This window comes from Heteronotia binoei, chromosome 2, assembly GCF_032191835.1.
Source record: "Heteronotia binoei isolate CCM8104 ecotype False Entrance Well chromosome 2, APGP_CSIRO_Hbin_v1, whole genome shotgun sequence".
Classification (NCBI taxonomy): Eukaryota; Metazoa; Chordata; class Lepidosauria; order Squamata; family Gekkonidae; genus Heteronotia; species Heteronotia binoei.
Window position 1 is genome coordinate 194,118,849 of NC_083224.1, and position 19,494 is coordinate 194,138,342.

General features: G+C 50.4%; 1 protein-coding gene across 7 annotated transcripts in view; it reads right to left on the bottom strand.

Annotated features, from left to right (window-relative positions):
• The window catches only part of TCF3 (transcription factor 3), a 181,177-nt gene that overhangs the window by 91,422 nt on the left and 70,261 nt on the right, over nucleotides 1-19,494 (bottom strand). For 4 of the 7 annotated variants that reach the window (XM_060232785.1, XM_060232783.1, XM_060232784.1 and 1 more), the window contains exons 3-4: nucleotides 9,020-9,093; nucleotides 5,098-5,194 (exon numbers count right to left, since the gene is read on the bottom strand). In XM_060232785.1, coding sequence (XP_060088768.1) covers nucleotides 5,098-5,194; nucleotides 9,020-9,093 — 171 coding nt within the window. The remainder of the gene's footprint in view (nucleotides 1-5,097; nucleotides 5,195-9,019; nucleotides 9,094-19,494) is intronic. The other 3 variants (XM_060232788.1, XM_060232787.1, XM_060232782.1) reach the window with 1 other exon arrangement.

Here is a 19,494-nt window from a genome sequence, read left to right on the forward strand (position 1 = left end):
GGGGACCCCTGCCCTTGAAGAGCCCCGTTAGCGCGTGCCGTCCCCAGTATGATGGCGTTACCTGGAAGTGATGTCATCATGCCGGGGACGCTCTAGGGCTCACGCTAAAAGCTCTATGATACCATAGTTTTTCCACGTATCCTAGTGCGTTTTACGGCAAATCCAGAGCCTTTCCAATGTGACACTCTAGGAATCATAGAGTTTTATCGCAAGTCATAGAGTGTCCCTGGCGCCCTGGCATGATGACGTTACCCAGAAGTGATGTCATCACACTGGGACACTCTAGGGCTCGTACTAAAAACTCTGCAGTACCATAGTTTTACTGCGAATCCTAGAGCATTTTACAGCAAATCTAGAGCATTTCCAGTGTGACACTCTAGGAACCATAGAGTTTTATCGCAAGTCCTAGAGTGTCCCTGGTGCGACATCCCTGGCGCCCTGGCATGATGACGTTACCCAGAAGTGATGTCATCACACTGGGGACACTCTAGGGCTCGTGCTAAAAACTCTATGGCACCATAGTTTTACTGCGAATCCTAGAGCCTTTTATGGCAAATCTAGAGCATTTCCAGTGTGACGGTCTCGGAATCATAGAGTTTTATCACAAGTCCTACAGCGTTCCTGGTGCAATGATGTCACTTCTGAGTGATATCATCACACTGCGCGTGCTAAGGGCGTGTGAGGAACAAGTTCCCCGCGACAGCGACGGAGCGACTGGGCAACCCTAGTCTCAGAGCAGCTTCCAATCTCCTTCCCCACCTCTCCCCGCAACACACATCCTATGAGGCAGGGTGGGGGTGAAAGAGTTCTGAGAGAACTGTGGCTGACCCAAGGTCACTCAGCTGGCTGCATGTGGAGGAAGGGGGAATAAAACCGGTTCTCAAGATGAGAGACCGCTGCTCTTAACCCAAGGCGCCCACAGGCTCAAAAAAACTGGGGACTCTCGTTCTTAACCCTAGCTTGCTTGGTGCAACGCTTAACCGTGGTTACTGTCACGGTTCAGTAACTCTTGCGTTACAGCCTCTCTGTAACCACAGCTCAGCCGAGGTTAAGGAAAACAAGCCACGGTTGAGATTCACGAGGACTGACAACGCAGACTCAATAAATCCATTTGGGGTAGGGAGGAGTGAGGAGCCAAGAGCAGGCACTGAGATTAAGGGAATGAGGAAGAGGTGTTTTCGAGAAGGGAGAGAAGCGCAAGGACGAGGGGGTCTATTAAAGCCATTGTCCCAACTGCTTGGCAGGCACAATACGGGCTAGATTAGCGAGCCTCGCCTTGCAAGTAAGTTCATTGATAGGAGTAATTACTCAAAAGAGATCTGCTGGGGCTTATCTTTGGTAGTAAAACAATTTCCGCCCATCCAGTTCTTTTATTCAACCCCTCCACTCCCCAGGGGAACACGGTTGGGTGAGGGAGAACCTATAGGTATAACAAAAACCATCTGATACGGACACCTTGCCCCCCCACACACTAGACCAGCGGTCCCCAACCTTTTTGGCACCAGGGACCGGTTTTGTGAAGGACAATTTTTCCACAGACTGGGGGTGGGGGTGGCGCGACGGTTTTGGGATGACACAATTGTGCACTTTATTTCTATTAGTTCGGTGTGGTGGTGAAGTGTGTGGACTCTTATACGAGAGAACCGGGTTTGATTCCCCACTCCTCCACTTGCAGCTACTGGAATGGCCTTGGGTCAGCCATAGCTATCACAGGAGTTGTCCTTGAAAGGGCAGCTTCACTCGCCTCAAAGGGTGTCTGTTGTGGGGGAGGAAGGGAAAGGAGATTGTAGGCCGCTCTGAGACTCTGTCCTTGAAAGGGCAGCTTCTGGGAGAGCTCTCTCAGCCCCACCCGCCTCACAGGGTGTCTGTTGTGGGGGAGGAAGGGATAGGAAATTGTGAGCCACTCTGAGACTTGGAGTGGAGGTCAGGAAACAAATCCAATGTCGTTATTGTCTTCTTCTTCTTCTTCTTCTCATTATTATTATTAATATTACCTTGTAATATATAATGAAATAATTATACAACTCATGGCTCGGTTGCTAACAAGCCACGGACCCCTGCACTAGAGAGGTTACCTGGATTTCACTCTTTCAACACCAAAATTCTGTTTCCGTTCCCATTTTCCCTGGTGCGGGTTCAGCCCGCTTCCCCATCTGTCTCCTCCCTAATTTCCCTTGCTAAATTTATGCAATTTTTTAATGCCGCGTTTGGGACAAGTGTACATAACCCAGGTTAAAAAAAAAAAAGAATTAAGAACGCCGGCGATATAAACCAAACAGAACAAAAAGGGACGCAAAGACGAAGCAATGAAAAAGGGCAGATTCACAACACAGACGCATACCGTCTTGTGTACCACAACTGCTCCCTCCTTTCCCCACCGCCCCCCACTCCTTCCCAAAAGCTTTGCGAGGATTATCCGGGTTCATGAAGCAAAGTAACAACGTCAATAAGATGGTGGGGGATGTGAAAGGCCAGGACGTAGACGGAGCTGCTCTGTCCCGCCTTGAGGCCCGTTTGGCCCCGATCTCTATGGCCGTGGATGTCTTCTATTTGACACAGAAAGCCACAGGGGCCACTGAACTCAGATTTCCTTCCTTTCGGATGAAAAAAATGCCCACTGAATTCCGTGGTCAACAGCTGCATTCTATGCTCAGTGGGACGCAAACAAATGAACACGAAGCTAGTCCTTAGGGCAGCACAGGGCACTTCCACACACACTAAACCAGAGGTGGCCAAACTGTGGCTCAAGAGCAACATGTGGCTCTTTTGCACATACTGTGTGGCTCTCAAAGGCCCCCACTGCCCCGTTGGTCGGCTTGGAGAAGCCATTTGTCTCTTTAAATCCAATTCCAATTCCGAAAACCTTTATTGGCATAACACTCTCTTTAAATTACTTCTCCATGCCAATCCAGGGAGGGAGGGAGGGAGGAAGGGAGGGAGGGAGGAAGGAAGGGAGGGAGGGAGGGAGGAAGGAAGGAAGAGAGAGAGAGAAGGAGGCAGAAAGGGAGGGAGGGAAGGAGGGAGAAAAGGAGGAAGAAAAGGAGGAAGAGAGGGTGGGAGGAAGGGAGGGAGGAAGGAACGAAGAAAGAGAGGGAGGGAGGGAGGGACGAAGGGAGAGAGGGAGGAAGGAAGGAAGGGAGAGAAGGAGGGAGGGAGGGAGAAAAGGAGGAAGAGGGGAAGGGAGGGAGGAAGGAACGAAGGGAGAGAGGGATGAAGGGAGGGAGGAAGGAAGAGAGAGAGGGAGGGAGAGAGGGAGGGAGAAAGGGAGGGAGAAAAGGAGGAAGAGAGGGAGGGAGGGACGGAGGGAGAAAAGGAGGAAGAGAGGGTGGGAGGAAGGGAGGGAGGAAGGAACGAAGAAAGAGAGGGAGGGAGGGACGAAGGGAGAGAGGGAGGAAGGGAGGGAGGGAGGAAGGAAGGAAGGGAGAGGAGGGAGGGAGGGAGAAAAGGAGGAAAAGGGGGAGGGAGGGAGGAACGAAGGGAGAGAGGGATGAAGGGAGGGAGGGATGAAGGCAGGGAGGAAGGAAGAGAGAGAGAGAGGGAGGGAGAAAGGGAGGGAGGGATGAAGGGAGAAAGGAACGAAGGGAGAGATGGAGGGATGAAGGGAGGGAGGGAGGGAGGAAGGAAGGAAGGAAGGAAGGAAGGAAGGAAGGAAGGAAGGAAGGAAGGAAGGAAGGAAGGAAGGAAGGGAGAGAGAGAGGGAGGGATGAAGGGAAGGAGGGAGGGAGGGAGGGATGAAGGGAAAGAGGGAGGGAGAAAGGAAGATGGAGAGAAAGGAGGGAGGGAGAGGTGGCAAGAAAGCAAATTTAACTTTAAATGCATTCTCCAAGCCGCCAGCTGGCTTGGCAGGGAGAGAAATACCTTTTCCAAGTCAGCTGATGGGGTGGTGGGGGCTTTGAGAGCCACGTAATATGTGTGAAAGAGCCACATGTGGCCCCTGACCCACAGTATGGCAACCCCTGCTCTGGTATTTGGGCAAAATATGGTTTTAACAGGGCATCTATCTGGGCGTATCGAAGGGACCAGGAAACCCTATGAAAGGGAAACACATCAAGCTTCAAGCATCTCCAGGGTCAAAGTGAGAACCTGGGATTTTTAAAAGGAAACAGTACTGAGTGAGGCCAAAAGGGGGTCGAGAATCACTCTTTCCAGGGCTTTTCTTGTAGCAGGGACTCCTTCGCCTATTAGGCCACACCCCCCTGATGCAGCCAATCCTCCTGGAGCTTACAGCAGGCCCTGTGAGAAGAGCCCTGTAAGGAATTCTAGCAGGACCTCCTTTGCCTATTAGGCCACTCCCCCCTGATGTAGCCAATCCTCCTGGAGCTTACAATAGGCCCTGTACGAAGAGCCCTGTAAGGGATTCTAGCAGGACCTCCTTTGCATATTAGGCCACACACCCCTGATATAGCCAGTCCTCCTGGAGCTTACAGCAGGCCCTGTACGAAGAGCCCTGTAAGGAATTCTAGCAGGACCTCCTTTGCCTATTAGGCCACTCCCCCCTGATGTAGCCAATCCTCCTGGAGCTTACAGTAGGCCCTGTGAGAAGAGCCCTGTAAGGAATTCTAGCAGGACCTCCTTTGCCTATTAGGCCACACACCCCTGATGCAGCTAATCCTCCTGGAGCTTACAGCAGGCCCTGTACGAAGAGCCCTGTAAGGAATTCTAGCAGGACCTCCTTTGCATATTAGGCCACTCCCCCCTGATGTAGCCAGTCCTCCTGGAGCTTACAGCAGGCCCTGTACGAAGAGCCCTGTAAGGAATTCTAGCAGGACCTCCTTTGCATATTAGGCCACACACCCCTGATGTAGCCAGTCCTCCTGGAGCTTACAGCGGCCTTGTACGAAGAGCCCTGTAAGGAATTCTAGCAGGACCTCCTTTGCCTATTAGGCCACTCCCCCTTGATGTAGCCAGTCCTGCTGGAGCTTACAGCAGGCCCTGTACGAAGAGCCCTGTAAGCTCTTGGAGGACTGGCTGCATCCGGGGCGTGTGGCCTAATAGGCGAAGGAGCTCCTGCTTACAAAGAAAGCCCTGACTCTTTCTCTCACCCAATTTCATACCATCGTTGGGTCCCCACCCCACCCCCGCAAGAGCGGCACTTACCTACGATTCCGGACCCCAGGAATGGTGATGAAGATATGCTGTTGTGAGATGGGAGGTCCCGGTGTTCCCCATAATGCGAGCCTTCGCCGTAGCCCTGCTGGGAGAAGAAAGCACGACGCCGTGTGAGCAGCTTCCGAGCAAAGGGAACCCTGCATCTTCAAGAGCTGCACAGTATGTGTGAAAGAGGCTCCCGAGCCACAGTTTGGCCACCCCTTATCCTACAGTTGCCCATCACAAGGGACACAAGCTGGGCTACAGAGCTGGGAACTTGGGGGGGGGGGCGGGGAGGGGAAGAGCCTCCACAGGGTGTAATGTCACAAAGGCCACCTTCCGAAGCAGCCATTTTCTTCAGGGGAACGGATCTCTGTCATCTGAAGACCAGCTGTAACTGTGGGAGACTACCAAGCCACACTTGAAGGTTGGCAACTCCATGTGCAGGCCCAAACTTTCTGCTGTGGTTGCCTCCCAGCTGTCGGCTGTCAGAGATAAGACTGCCTCTGAATTTAGAGCTTCCATCAAACTATCACGGCTCAGGACCAGATAAGAGAAGCCATCTTGAATCAGGCCGATGGCCCATCTAGTCCAACACTCTGGTGTCACGCTCTCTCTCTCTCTCGGCTTGGCTTCGCGAACGAAGATTTAAGAAGGGTGCAATAGTCCACGTGGTGTCACGCAGTGACTAAAAAAAAAAAACAGGTGCCATCAGGAGGTCCACCAGTGGAGCCAGGACACTAGCAGCCCTCCCACTATTGTCCCTCCCTTGCACCAAGAATACAGAGCATCACTGCCCCAGACAGAAGCTAACGTAAGAGAAGCCATCTTGGATCAGGCCAATGGCCAATGTGACTGTGTCACATAAGAGAAGCCATCTTGGATCAGGCCAATGGCCAATGTGACTGTGTCACATAAGAGAAGCCATCTTGGATCAGGCCAAAGGCCCTCCCATTGTTGCCCCTCCTAAGCACCAAGCATCACTGCCCCAGACAGAAGAACATAAGAGAAGCCATGTTGGATAAGGCCAATGGCCCATCCAGTCCAACACTCTGTGTCACACAGTGGCCAAAAAACCCCAGAGGCCATCAGGAGGTCCATCAGTGGGGCCAGGACACTGGAAGCCTTCCCGTTGTTGCCCCTCCCAAGCACCAAGAATACAGAGCATCACTGCCCCGGACAGAAGCTAACATAAGAGAAGCCATCTTGGATCAGGCCAAAGACCCATCCAGTCCAACACTCTGTGTCACACAGTGGCCAAAAAACCCCAGAGGCCATCAGGAGGTCTATCAGTGGGGCCAGGACACTGGAAGCCTTCCCGTTGTTGCCCCTCCCAAGCACCAAGAATACAGAGCATCACTGCCTCAAACAGAAGCTAACATAAGAGAAGCCATCTTGGATCAGGCCAAAGACCCATCCAGTCCAACACTCTGTGTCACACAATGGCCAAAAAACCAGATGCTACCAGGAGGTCCACTAGTGCAGCCAGGACACTAGAAGCCCTCCCACTGTGCCCCAAACAAGCACCAAGAATACAGAGCATCACTGCCTCAGACATAAGAACATAAGAGAAGCCATGTTGGATCAGGCCAATGGCCTATCCAGTCCAACACTCTGTGTCACACAGTGGCCAAAAACCCAGGTGCCATCAGGAGGTCCACCAGTGGGGCCAGGACACTAGAAGCCCTCCCACTCTGCCCCCCACAAGCTTCAAGAAGATAGAGCATCACTGCCCCAGACAGAGAGTTCCATCAATACGCTTTGGCTAAATAGCTACTGATGGTTCTCTGCTCCAGATGTTTAATAAGAACAAAAAGGTGTCAACAGGGGGCCACGGTGTCCATAGACACCACATTGGGGACCCCTGGTTAAGAAAGTGACTCGACCTCTCTGCGTGCCGAAGGAAACACACAGTTGTTGCCTCCTCCTCCGTGAATCTGTCCAATCATGCTTTCAACTCATCTTATGTAACAACGATTGTCAGATCCTGGAGCGAGGAAATCCACAAATCGATTGCATGTTGTGTAACAATAGTGTTTCTCAAGGCTTTTTTTGTAGCAGGAACTCCTTTGCATATTAGGCCACCCCCGCGTCCCAGATGTAGCCAATTCTCCAAGAGCTCACAGGGCTCTTAGTACAGGGCCTACTGTAAGCTCCAGGAGGATTGGCTACAACAGGAAGGTTTGGCCTAAAATGCAAAGGAGTTCTGGCTACAGAAAGAGCCCTGGTGTTTCTTTTGTCTGTCCAGAACTGCCGACCAATCAACTTCATTGAGTGCCCCTGAGTCCGGTACAAGGTGCTGGTTATTACCTTTAAAGCCCTATGTGGCTTAGGACCTGCCTACCTTAGGGACCGTCTCTCCCCACATGTTCCCCAGAGAGTACTAAGATCGGGATCTCAAAATCCGCTTGTTATCCCCGGGCCAAAGGAGGCCCGCCTGAATTCCACCAGGGACAGGGCCTTCTCTGTAACGGCTCCTTTCTGATGGAACCAGCTGCCGGAAGAGGTGAGGGCCCTGCGGGATCTTGGCCAGTTCCAAAGGGCCTGTAAGACAGCCCTCTTCTGGCTGGCTTATAACTAACTGGCATTGGAAACTGAGTGTAGTTTTGATAGACCGCTGTTATATGTTTTATTATTTTACTGTTTTAACTGTGTAAGATGTTTTAAATTCAAAATTATGTTAGATTTTATGTGTTGTGAGCCGCCCTGAGCCACTTCGGTGGGAAGGGCGGGATATAAATTGAAATAAACTTGAAACTTGAGTTCTAGAACTTGGAGAGAAAGGAAGACAGGAATGCAGAAACGGTTCAGACAAAAGTATACCTCGCCGCTGATAAAAATGGAAGCGATTTAAATATGAGATCAAAGGATTTCCACATGGCAAAGCCGCAGTACTTCCTCTAAGCTGTGGAGTCTTGTGAACAAAAATTCGACTTTGTGAGCTACTGGCATCAAAGTTGTGAGCTACTGCATAAATTAAGGCTACTCTGGAGCCCTCCTTCCTGAGCTGAGACAAAGATGTGTGAGCTAGAGGTTAAAAAACTGTGAGCTAGCTCACACTAACGCAGCTTAGAGGGAACACTGGGCACAGGTCTATAAGCAGTTCTTAGCCAAAAAGGTAACTATAGAACCTCCATGTACAACAGGATTCCACCTTTAGAAGAAGAAGAAGACTGCAGATTTATACCCCGCCCTTCTCTCTGAATCAGAGACTCAGAGCGGCTTACAATCTCCTATATCTTCCTTCCCCACAACAGACACCCTGTGAGGTGGGTGGGGCTGAGAGAGCTCTCCCAGAAGCTGCCCTTTCAAGGACAGAGTCTCAGCGTGGCTTACAATCTCCTTTCCCTTTCTCCCCTACAACAGCAACCCTGTGAAGTAGGTGGGGCTGAGAGAGCTCTCCCAGAAGCTGCCCTTTCAAGGACAGATTCTCAGAGTGGCTTACAATCTCCTTTCCCTTCCTCCCCCACAACAGGCACCCTGTGAGGTAGGTGGAGTTGAGAGAGCTCTCCCAGAAGCTGCCCTTTCAAGGACAACTCCTGCGATAGCTATGGCTGACCCAAGGCCATTTCAGCAGGTGCAAGCGGAGTAATGGGGAATCAAACCCAGTTCTCCCAGATAAGAGTCTGTGCACTTATCCACCACACCAAAGTGGCTCTCCTAAAGCAAAAGCTTTAGGCCACTGGTGCTGGGAAGGAACACGACAGGGAACAGCTACCCCCTTTCTTGATCTCCTTGGGCTGCTCTTTGTTGGAAACAGGAGACTAGGGAAGGTTTTAGGAAATTACATAATTAACCAGCCCTGGGTGGGGGGGTGCGGAATACATTTGTAGGGCTTTCCCCTCCTGCTAAAAGAAGGAAAAAACAAGACACAAACAATGAGAAAGGAGTCACATTTTGGCTCATTGCTGGTTTCGCATCTGGTCCTTACCCGGACTTGGTCAAACGTGGAGCTGTTTTGATCTCCCGTCCCCCAGGAACCTGAAGCCGGCCTCTCATCCAAACCTGCGGAAAAAGAAACAGGACGAGGAAAAAACAAAATCGGTTACTTTTATCAGCACAAACCTTCAAAGGCAAAGCCCTTGTCAACAATTCTTCCTTCTGCAAACAAAAATATTTAGACAAACTGGGAGAGGGGGGAAGAGAAGTTGAGATTACAAAACCGAGACAACCCCTTTCCGGTAGGACATCATTCAAACTTCCTATGACCACATCTGGAATGACTACCTGCTCAGGGATCTGCCCAATTTCTTGGAATGTTTTGCATTTAAGGCTGCCAGGTCTAATTCAAGAAATATCTGGAGACTTTGGGGGTGGAGCCAGAAGCAAGAATATGACAAGCATCGTTGAACTCCAAAGGGAGTTCTGGCCATCACATTTCAAGGGACCGCAAACCTTTTAAATGCCTTCCCTCCATTGGAAATAATGAAGGACAGGGGCACCATCTCTGGGGGCTCCTAGAACTGGACCCCCTGGCTCAATCCTTTTGAAACTTGGAGGGTGTACTGAGGAGAGGCTTTGGATGCTATGCTGAAAATTTGGTGCCTCTGCCTCAAAAAACAACACCCCCAGAGACCTGCAGATCAATTCTCCATTATACCCTATGGGAATCGGTCTCCATAGCAAATAATGGAGTCCCCAGCAGGCATGTCCCTCCCCTCCCCCCTGAAGTGGGAGAAAGGCCTCTAAACCAGGGGGTCTGGGTACTTTGGGGGTGGAGCCAGGAGGCCTTGTGGCCCACATTCTGAAAAGGAAACTGGAAAAATGGTTTTTCTTTATGATTCTGTTGTGTGCTAAAAGTGAGTGTTGGTCCCAGGGCTTTTGGGGGGGGGGTAGAATAACCCAGCAGGAACACATTTGCATATTAGGCCACACCCCCTGATGCCACCATTATTTTACGCAAGGCTTTTATAGAACTAACCCAGCAGGAACACATTTGTATATTAGGCCACACCCCCTGATACCACCATTATTTCACACAAGGCTTTTTATAGAAATAACCCAGCAGGGACATATCTGCATATTAGGCCACACCCCCTGATGCCACCATTATTTCACACAAGGCTTTTTATAGAAATAACCCAGCAGGGACATATCTGCATATTAGGCCACACCCCCTGATGCCACCATTATTTCACACAAGGCTTTTTATAGAAGTAACCCAGCAGGAACACATTTGCATATTAGGCCACACCCCCCTGATACCACCATTATTTTACGAAAGGCTTTTTATAGAAGTAACCCAGCAGGGACATATCTGCATATTAGGCCAAACCCCCTGATGCCACCATTATTTTAAGCAAGGCTTTTTTATAGAAATAACCGGCAGGAACACATCTGCATATTAGGCCACATACCCTGATGCCACCATTATTTTACACAAGGCTTTTTATAGAAATAACCCAGCAGGAACACATTTGCATATTAGGTCACACCCCTTGATGTCACCATTATTTCACATAGGGCTTTTTATAGAAAAAAAGCCCAGCAGAAACTTATTTGCATATTAGGCCACACCCTTGTCACCAAACCAGCTGGAACTGCATTCCTAATTGTATAAAAATCCTGTTGGGTCTACTTACGAAGTAACTGGGGGGGGGGCAATAAACCCTGAGTCAGCAGAATGTCTTATACGCATTGTGATGCAGGATGGGGGCACTTTTTTGGACACTCCCCCCTAGATAGATAGATAGATAGATAGATAGATAGATAGATAGATAGATAGATAGATAGATAGATAGATAGATAGATAGATAGATAGATTTCACACACCAGAGAAAAAGATTTCAATTATCTAACTACCTGCATATCATACTAATCCAACCACACCTGCTATGGTCGTCTGGCATCTGAAATCACTCTACTCTCCAATGGTCAGAGCAGGTGGATTCACATTCCAGCTATATCTGAAGTGAGCAGTGACTCACAAAAACCCATCCTGCCACAAATTTTGTTAAGTCTTTAAAACCTTACTGGATTCTTGTTCTTTTCTACAGCTGCATTCAGACTAACTGCCTCTATCTATCTGCCTTCCTGTCTGCGTCGTCCGTCCATCTGTTTGGCTAGCTAGCTATCGATAATCTACCTACCTACCATTCTGTATGTTTTTACAGTGAAAGCTGCCATAGAAAATAAAGTAACAAAAGGGGGAGCGCGGTATAGATATCTCAGATCCAAGAAACCCACACAACTGTGGCGCAGAGTGGTACAGCTGCAGTATTGCAGTCCGAGCTTGTCATGAGCCCTGACGATGAGCTGGAAGGGTTAACAGACCTGGAAGAGTTGCCAGCCAGTTCCTCAGCTGAACAAACAGCAGCTGGCCCATCAATCACTCTCCAGGCACCAGTGTCAGCTGTTGATGATCAATCTCCTCCAAGCTCACCTCCTCCCATCTCAAGAGCTCGAAGCAGGCTCCGGAAAGAATTTTCAGAACAAAGACATGAAGCACGCCGGTGTTTCAGATCTCTCAGCCCTGAGTTCTAGCAGAGTCACTGCCACCCAAGGAGCAGGCTGACTGAGACTCCCATATAGCTCCCACCCAGGACCTGGTAACCTTGTGGAAGCAACAAGTCTATTCTCTGGCTTGCATCCACGCTCCTTCCTGATTCCTGATCCTGACCTGCTTGATTTCCTTGGCACCCTGACCTTTTGGCTTTTGGACATTGACGTCTGATTCTGGTTTGTGATTCTGCATTGGTGACTTGGCTCCTGCTTGACTTCCTGGACTGGCTTTGGGCACATGCCCTTCTTTGCTGTCCAGGCTTCCCGGGAAATCTCCCCAAAAGAAAATACTGCAAGGCACATCAAAGCTCATACCTTGAAGAACACTTCATGGGTCTAAAGTGCCAGTGTACTCCAGCTTTTCTCTCAAACACTGGGAGGGGGGAAGAAGGAAGGAGAGGCAGCCCAGCTCCTCTCTGCACAACACAGAGACGGGGAAAGGAAGGAAGCCAAACAGAGCTCAGACTTTGCAGCCTCTGTCAGTCTTCAAGGCTAGCTTTTATTTGCACAACAAAGAGACGGAGGAAGGAAGGAAGCCAAATGGAGTGCAGGCTTTGCAGCCTGTGTCAGTCTTCAAGGCTAGCTTTTCTCTGCACAACGGAGAGACGGGGGAAGGAAGGAAGACAAATGGAGCTCAGGCTTTGCAGCCTGTGTCAGTCTTCAAGGCTAGCTTTTCTCTGCACAACGGAGAGACAGGGGAAGGAAGGAAGACAAATGAAGCTCAGGCTTTGCAGCCTGCATCAGTCTTCAAGGCTAGCTTTTCTCTGCACAACGGAGAGACAGGGGAAGGAAGGAAGACAAATGAAGCTCAGGCTTTGCAGCCTGCATCAGTCTTCAAGGCTAGCTTTTCTCTGCACAACGGAGAGATGGGGGAAGGAAGGAAGCAGAGCAGAGGTCATGCTTTGCTGGGGGCGGGGCAAGTTTTGGCTTTTCTTGTGACCCGGTAGTGAGGCTTCCGTGGCCCAGTACCAGGTCACGATCCTGCAAATGGGAAACACTGCTCTAGATGACAGCCCTTCAAGGTCTTGAAGATGGTGATCCTATCACCTCTCAGCCTCCTTCTCTCCAGGCTAAACATCCCCAGCTCCTTCAACCTTTCCTCATAGGACTTGATCTCCAGACCCCTTATAATGTTATGAATTAAGTAACATTTATGATGTGCCGGGCATTTTAAAAAAAATATTCAAAAATGAGATTCTCTGACCCCCTCCCCAGTCTTGTAATTTGACGTGGTACAGTCCAAGGGTGTCAAATGTGTGGCCCAAGGGCCGCACCAGGCCCCCTGGAGGGCTCCTATCACACCCACGAGCACCTCACTGTCATCTGCTTCCTTGTCTCTCTCTTCCTTCCTTTTGCAATACAGTACTTTGCCAGGCTTGGAGAGAGAAGCCCAGGGGTAGGGGAGAGGATGGGAGAGAAGCCCAGAGGTAGGGGAACTGCAGCTGTAACACATCTGGATGTAAACATGGGTGAATCTGCTATAACAGGGGTGCAATCTGATGTGGTACAGTCCAGAGGGCTCCTATCAGGCCCGTGAGCAGGTCTGCTTCTTTCTCCCTCTCTCTTGCTTCTTCCTGTATCACAGCTTGCTTTGCAGGATTTCTCAACTGCATAGAAACTACAGAGCAAAGCCTCTATTTTCTCCATTGGCTGAGGCTCCTCTCCTGGGAAGGAGGGGGGGGGAGGGAGAGCTTGCTTTGATACTAACCATAGTATTGCAAGAATGCTAACACTTTAAGCATGTTTTATCTTAGGGGGGTTTTTTTAGACATCTTTAATTGTTTTTGTCTGTGTCCTTCATAACGTTTGTATCTCCGCTACGTGGCATTACATTTTATGACACTCATGACCCGGCGCGACGAGGTCTCATTTAGGTCAGGTCTGGCCCTCATAAGCAGGGGTGGAATTCTAGCAGGAGCTCCTTTGCATATTAGGCCACACACCCCTGATGTAGCCAATCCTCCAGGAGCTCACAAGGCTCTTTTTTGTAAGCTCTTGGAGGAATGGCTACATCAGGGGGGTGTGGCCTAATACGCAAAGCAGCTCCTGCTAGGATTCCACCCCTGTTCATAACAAAGAAGTTTGACACCCCTGTGATATAACATCAGTCTAATTTCGCAACGGGAACAACCCAGCTCTGGGGGGGTGGGGGGCACTGCTTGCAAACGATGCCCGAGGTTCAAAATTATCTCGCTGTGCTAGCGTTCCAGGAGAGAAGACACGCAAAAGAAGACCTTTGCGTCCACCCAGCGCCCAGAGGCTGGGCAGCAGCGATGTGCTCCAACTGACATAACCAACCAGCAAAAAAACAAAATGGGAGGCAGAGACGCCTCTCGCTTGGCTCTCGCGTCCCACGTCAGCATGTTCTTTCTGAGAGAGAGAGAGATATGATATTATGGGCGGCGCGCCGTCCACGGCTCTTTCCTCCGCTCCCCTCACCGTTCATTTAACCAGAAACTTCTTTCAAATTCCAGCCTTCTATTTCGGGGGCCTTTTGTGTTAATCATTTCCCCGGAGAATTGGTGTTTAATTGCTGTCTAATTTGCATAATTATGCATATTAATCTCCACACCTAATGAATATTCATAACTCTCATTTAGATTTTGTTTTCTAATCAAAAATTTTCCAATGTGATTACTGTGCGGAATTGGGGTAGCGGCAGAAATTGGCTTGCATTGCAACTCTAGATACTACGCATGGGGGGAGAAGGGGGGGGACTGCAATTCTTACCTCCTCTGACAATAACTTTTGCTCTGCATTTGCTGATGCATGCTCTCCCTCCCCCCTCCATGCCTAAACGGCTCTGTCTGAACCGGAATCTAAATAAAAAAAGGAAACTAAAAATCAAAAAGCAGGAAAAGCTTGCAGGTTTAGAATTAAAAAGGTAAAGGTCGTCCCCTGGGCAAGCACCAGTGATTTCCGCCTCTGGGGTGACGCCGCATCGTGACATTTTCAAGGCAGACTTTTTTACGGGGTGGTTTGCCATTGCCTTCCCCAGCCCCTCAACAAGCTGGGGACTCCTTTGACCGACCTCAGAAGGATGGAAGGCCGAGTCAACCCTGAGACGGCGACCTGAACGCGGCTTCCGCCGGGCTTGAACTCAGGTCGTGAGCAGAGAGCTCGGACTGCAGCTTTACCGCTCTGCTTCACGGGGCATATGGGCTGAGAATTACCACCTGCAAAATTAGCAACGTTCACCAGCACACGGTGAGCATGCGCATGCAGGTTGTGGTAGATTTCGGCAAAGAGAAGAGAAGCTTACAATCTGAATTCTGACAGTGGGGAAGGCAACAGAGAGATGCGAACTGGGGGGCTTCTGTAGACCAGTCATTGGCTCCGCTGCTGAATAACTGTCTCTAACCCAACCAAGGTCTTTTCCAACTTTGCTAAAGTGAGACCCCAGAGACTGAACTGGGGTGGGGGCTTTGGCATAAGCTTCCCTCACTGAGCTCCAGACCCTGGTCCACACCAATCCCAAGCTCCTCTCTGGTGTAAAGCATCTTGACAGGCTGGAAAACTGGGCTAAAGCCAATAAAATGAATTTTAACAGATAAAATGCAGAATTCTGCATTTAGGAAGGAAAAATCCAAGGCATGGTTATAGGATGGGGGAGATTTGTCTTAGCAGTAGTCTGTGTGAAAAGGATCTTGGGGTCTTATTGGACCGTACGCTGAACATGAGTCAACAGTGTGATGCGGTGGCTAAAAAGGCAAATGCAATTCTGGGCTGTATTAACAGAAGTGGAGTGTCCAGATCACATGAAGTCATGGTATTGCTTTACTCTGCTCTGGTAAGACCTCACCTGAAGTATGGTGTACAGTTTTGGGCACCACATTTTAAGATGGATATAGACAAGCAGGAACGGGTCCAGAGGAGGGCGACGAAGATGGTGAGGGGTCTGGAGGCTAAGTCCTATGAGGAAAGGTTGAAGGAGCTAGGGATGTTTAGCCTGGAGAGGAGGCGGCTGAGAGGTGTTAGGATCACCATCTTCAAGAACTTGAAGGGCTGTCATATAGAGGATGGTGTGGAATTGTGTTCTGTGGCCCCAGAAAGTAGGACCAGAACCAACAGGTTGAAATTAAATCAGAAGAGTTTCCGGCTCAACATTAGGAAGAATTTCTGCCCATGAGAGTGGTTCCTCAGTGGAACAGGCTTCCTCGGGAGGGGGTGGGCTCTCCTTCCTTGGAGGTTTTTCAACAGAGGCTAGATGGCCATCTGACAGCAATGCGGATCCTGTGAATTTAGGGGGAGGTGTTTGTGAGTTTCCTGCCTTGTGCAGGGGGTTGGACTAGATGACCCTGGAGGTCCCTTCCAACTCTACGATTCTATGATCTTGGGGAGGGGCCACGGTTCAACTGAACAGCCTCTGACTGGCAGACGGAAGGTTCCATGTTCCGTCCCTGACATCTATAGTCAGGTATAAGGTGGTGTGGAAGCGCCTTTGCCTAAGATTCTGGAGAGTCCCACCAATCAGAGCAGACAAGATTGACCTTAATAGACCAACGGTCTGATTCAGTATAAGACAGTTTTACATACATGAACCTGTGTTATGCAGAATCAGGTCTCGTCTCCATCTACTGCGGAGGACGGAAACTTACCGGGGTGCTACTAAAGATGGGAAAGGCCCCTGACACCTGCAAACCAAGATCTATTTACCCACTAGTGGCGCTGGCCAATAATCTCAGCGTCTTTGGCTTGCAAACAAAGAAAAGCGATGGATACAAAGGAGAGAAGGAAGTAAAGAAAGTTGAGGATGTGGGGGTGGCCAGGAGGAGGGAAATAAGACTACTGAAGGGCATGGGGGGGGGGATGAGGTGTTCTCTGCAAGTGCTTGCAGGTCCCCCCCCATGCAACTGGGGCTGATGTTGTGACCATGCCCAACCAGCCCAGTGATCCCACAGCCCAGATCCATAAAGCCCCTTTGTGATCCAGATGCAAGTTTGAAGGTATTAGAGGGTGCCGTTTGTAAATATTAATCATGGCACTTTGAAAGAACTCTATGCCTTACAAACACGCCAGGGGACCAGGTTGGGTCCCCCCCCCTCCTTTTAAAGGAGAGCATACCTATCCCCACCTATTTTAATAACAGTGCAAACTGTGTATATGGTGTAGTGGTTAAGTGTGTGGACTCTGGGAGAACCATGTTTGATTCCCCACTCCTCCACTTGAAGCTGCTGGAATGGCCTTGGGTCAGTCATAGCTCTCGCTGAGTTGTCCTTGAAAGGGCAGCTGCTGGGGAAGCCCTCTCGGCCCCACCCACCTCACAGGGTGTCTGTTGTGGGAGAGGAAGGGAAAGGAGATTGTAGGCCGCTCTGAGACTCTGTCCTTGAAAGGGCAGCTTCTGGGAGAGAAGAAGGTGACATTGGATTTATATCCCGCCCTCCACTCCGAATCTCAGCGCCCTCTCAGCCCCACCCACCTCACAGGGTGGCTGTTGTGGGGGGGAGAAGATAAAGGAGATTGTAGGTTGCTCTGAGACTCTGTCCTTGAAAGGGCAGCTTCTGGGAGAGAAGAAGGTGACATTGGAGTTATATCCCGCCCTCCACTCCGAATTTCAGCGACCTCTCAACCCCACCCACCTCACAGGGTGTCTGTTGTGGGGGAAGAAGATATAGGAAATTGTAAGCCGCTCAGAGTCTCTTATTCAGATATAAGGGCGGGGTATAAACCTGCAATCTTCTTCTTCTGACCAAGATAGCTGTAAGTACCATGGTGGAAGAAACCCTCCAGGAGGTGCACAAAACGGTGCTTTCAGGGAACCTTATTTGAGGTTAAGGTCTCTACGTAGATGCTGAGTCAATTCCCTTCCTAATCAAGGAATGTCAGGTGCAGGTACCGGAAGCTGACTCAGCATGCCTGCCAGGTGATACTGGTGCCAGGAAGTGGTACCCAAGCTACCTACAAAAACAGGAAGAGGAAAAAGCAACAGCTGAGCTTTCTTGGAGCTGCTACCAAGAAGCCCCCAGCAGCTGACAGGAGGTGAGGATCTTTACGCTGTTGTTTTTATGTTCTGCAATCAAGCCACCTCTTGTCTTGAAAACCCCTTGGGAGGCGGGTTGCCGTGAGTTGGCTATGATTTGATGGCAAAATAAAATGAACTGAAATAAAATAAAATAAAATAAAATAAAATAAAATAAAATGAGCAATAGTCATAGCAGCCTGAGAAACTTGGATCTGCTTTAATAACTGGTTCAGGGAGCCTCCAGCCTCTTTGAACCTGTGGGCACCTTTGGAATTCTGGCACGGGGGTGGTGGGAGCAACCACAAAATGGCTGCCCCAAGAGGCGGAGCCCCACAGACCTCCATGGAAGGCCAAGGGCGGGGGATAAGAGGAGCAATGTTAAAAAAAAAAAGGCAGAGACAGAGAGTGCAACGAGACACAGAATAAAACCAAGTCCGGGGTGGCAAGCCCCACTGAAGCGTCATTATTTTAATCTGCCCAACCGAATGGATCTCAAGTGGCCCCACCCACTTTCTGAAAACACCTGGTGGGTGCTAGAGGAGATGTTGGTGAGCACGGTGGGTCAGGTTGGTTTACTGGAATTTTAAACATGGTGGACCATGTTTGTTTATTACAATATTGATACTGGAATTTATTAAAATATTGCTACTTGCCTTTCCTTTTAAAACAAGTTGCATAGGCATGGAACAAGGAAGGGAGGGAGGGAAATGGAGAGGGATGGAGGGAAGGAAGGAAGGGAGGGGGGAGATGAGGAGGGAAGGAAGGGAGGGAGATGGAGAGGGAGGGAAGGAAGGAAGGAAGGGAGGGGGGAGGGAGGGGAGGGAGATGGGGAGGGAGGGGAGGGAGGGAGGGAGATGGGGAGGGGAGGGAGGGAGGGAGATGGGGAGGGAGGGGAGGGAGGGAGGGAGATGGGGAGGGAAGGAAGGGAGGGAGGAAGATGGGGAGGGAAGGAAGGGAGGGAGGGAGATGGGGAGGGAAGGGAGGGAGGGAGGGAGATGGGGAGGGAAGGGGAGATGGGGAGGGAGGGAGATGAGGAGGGAAGGAAGGGAGATGGGGGAAGGAAGGAGGGAGATGGGGAGGGAAGGAGGGAGATGGGGAGGGAAGGAGGGAGATGAGGAGGGAAGGAAGGGAGGGAGGGAGATGAGAAGGGAGGGGAGGGAAGGAGGGAGGGAGATGGGGAGGGAAGGAAGGGAGGGAGATGGGGAGGGAAGGAAGGGAGGGAGGGAGATGGGGAGGGAAGGAAGGAGGTTGTTTCTGGGGTAGGAAGGGAGGGAGGGAGATGGGGGAAGGGAGGGAGGGAGATGGGGAAAGAGGGAGGGGGAAGGAAGGAAGAGGGGAGGGAGGGAGGTTGTTTTGGAGGGAGGAAGGAGAGATTCCAAGCTGCAAAAAGTGGACAACATCCCAAAAAGAAAAAAGGGGGCCATAAGACTCACAGATGGAGCTGTGAGCCAGAATCAGACTTGCACAAATAGAAAGACGGAGGCAGGAGAGCAGAATGTGCCTGTGCACACACACAGTGACTGCCGCTTTTTTGTGGATTTCCACTACCAGCCCCTTCCCATCAGCTGGTCAATCCACGGCCGCGGTTCTGCTCAGGACCTGAACAGGCACAGTTTGGTCTGTGTCCCTCCTGAGACTCAGGTGAAACGTGGAAAGGCTGGAGTTGTCAGAGGGAGGGACTCAGCGTGGTGGTGGAACACAAAATGTGGTTCTTCCCCCCCCCCAAAGATACCTCCTCCGCAGGCAAAATTCTCCTCTTTTGCTCCCCCCATTTTGGGTTGCCAGCCTCCTAGAGCAGCCCAGAAATCTCCCAGAATTACAACCGATCTGCAGACAACAGAGATCAGTTTTCCCCTGGAGAAAATGGCTGCTTTGGAGGGGGAAACACTACAGAATTATGCCTCGCTGAGGTCCTCCCTCTTCCCCAAAAGCCAGCCTCCCCA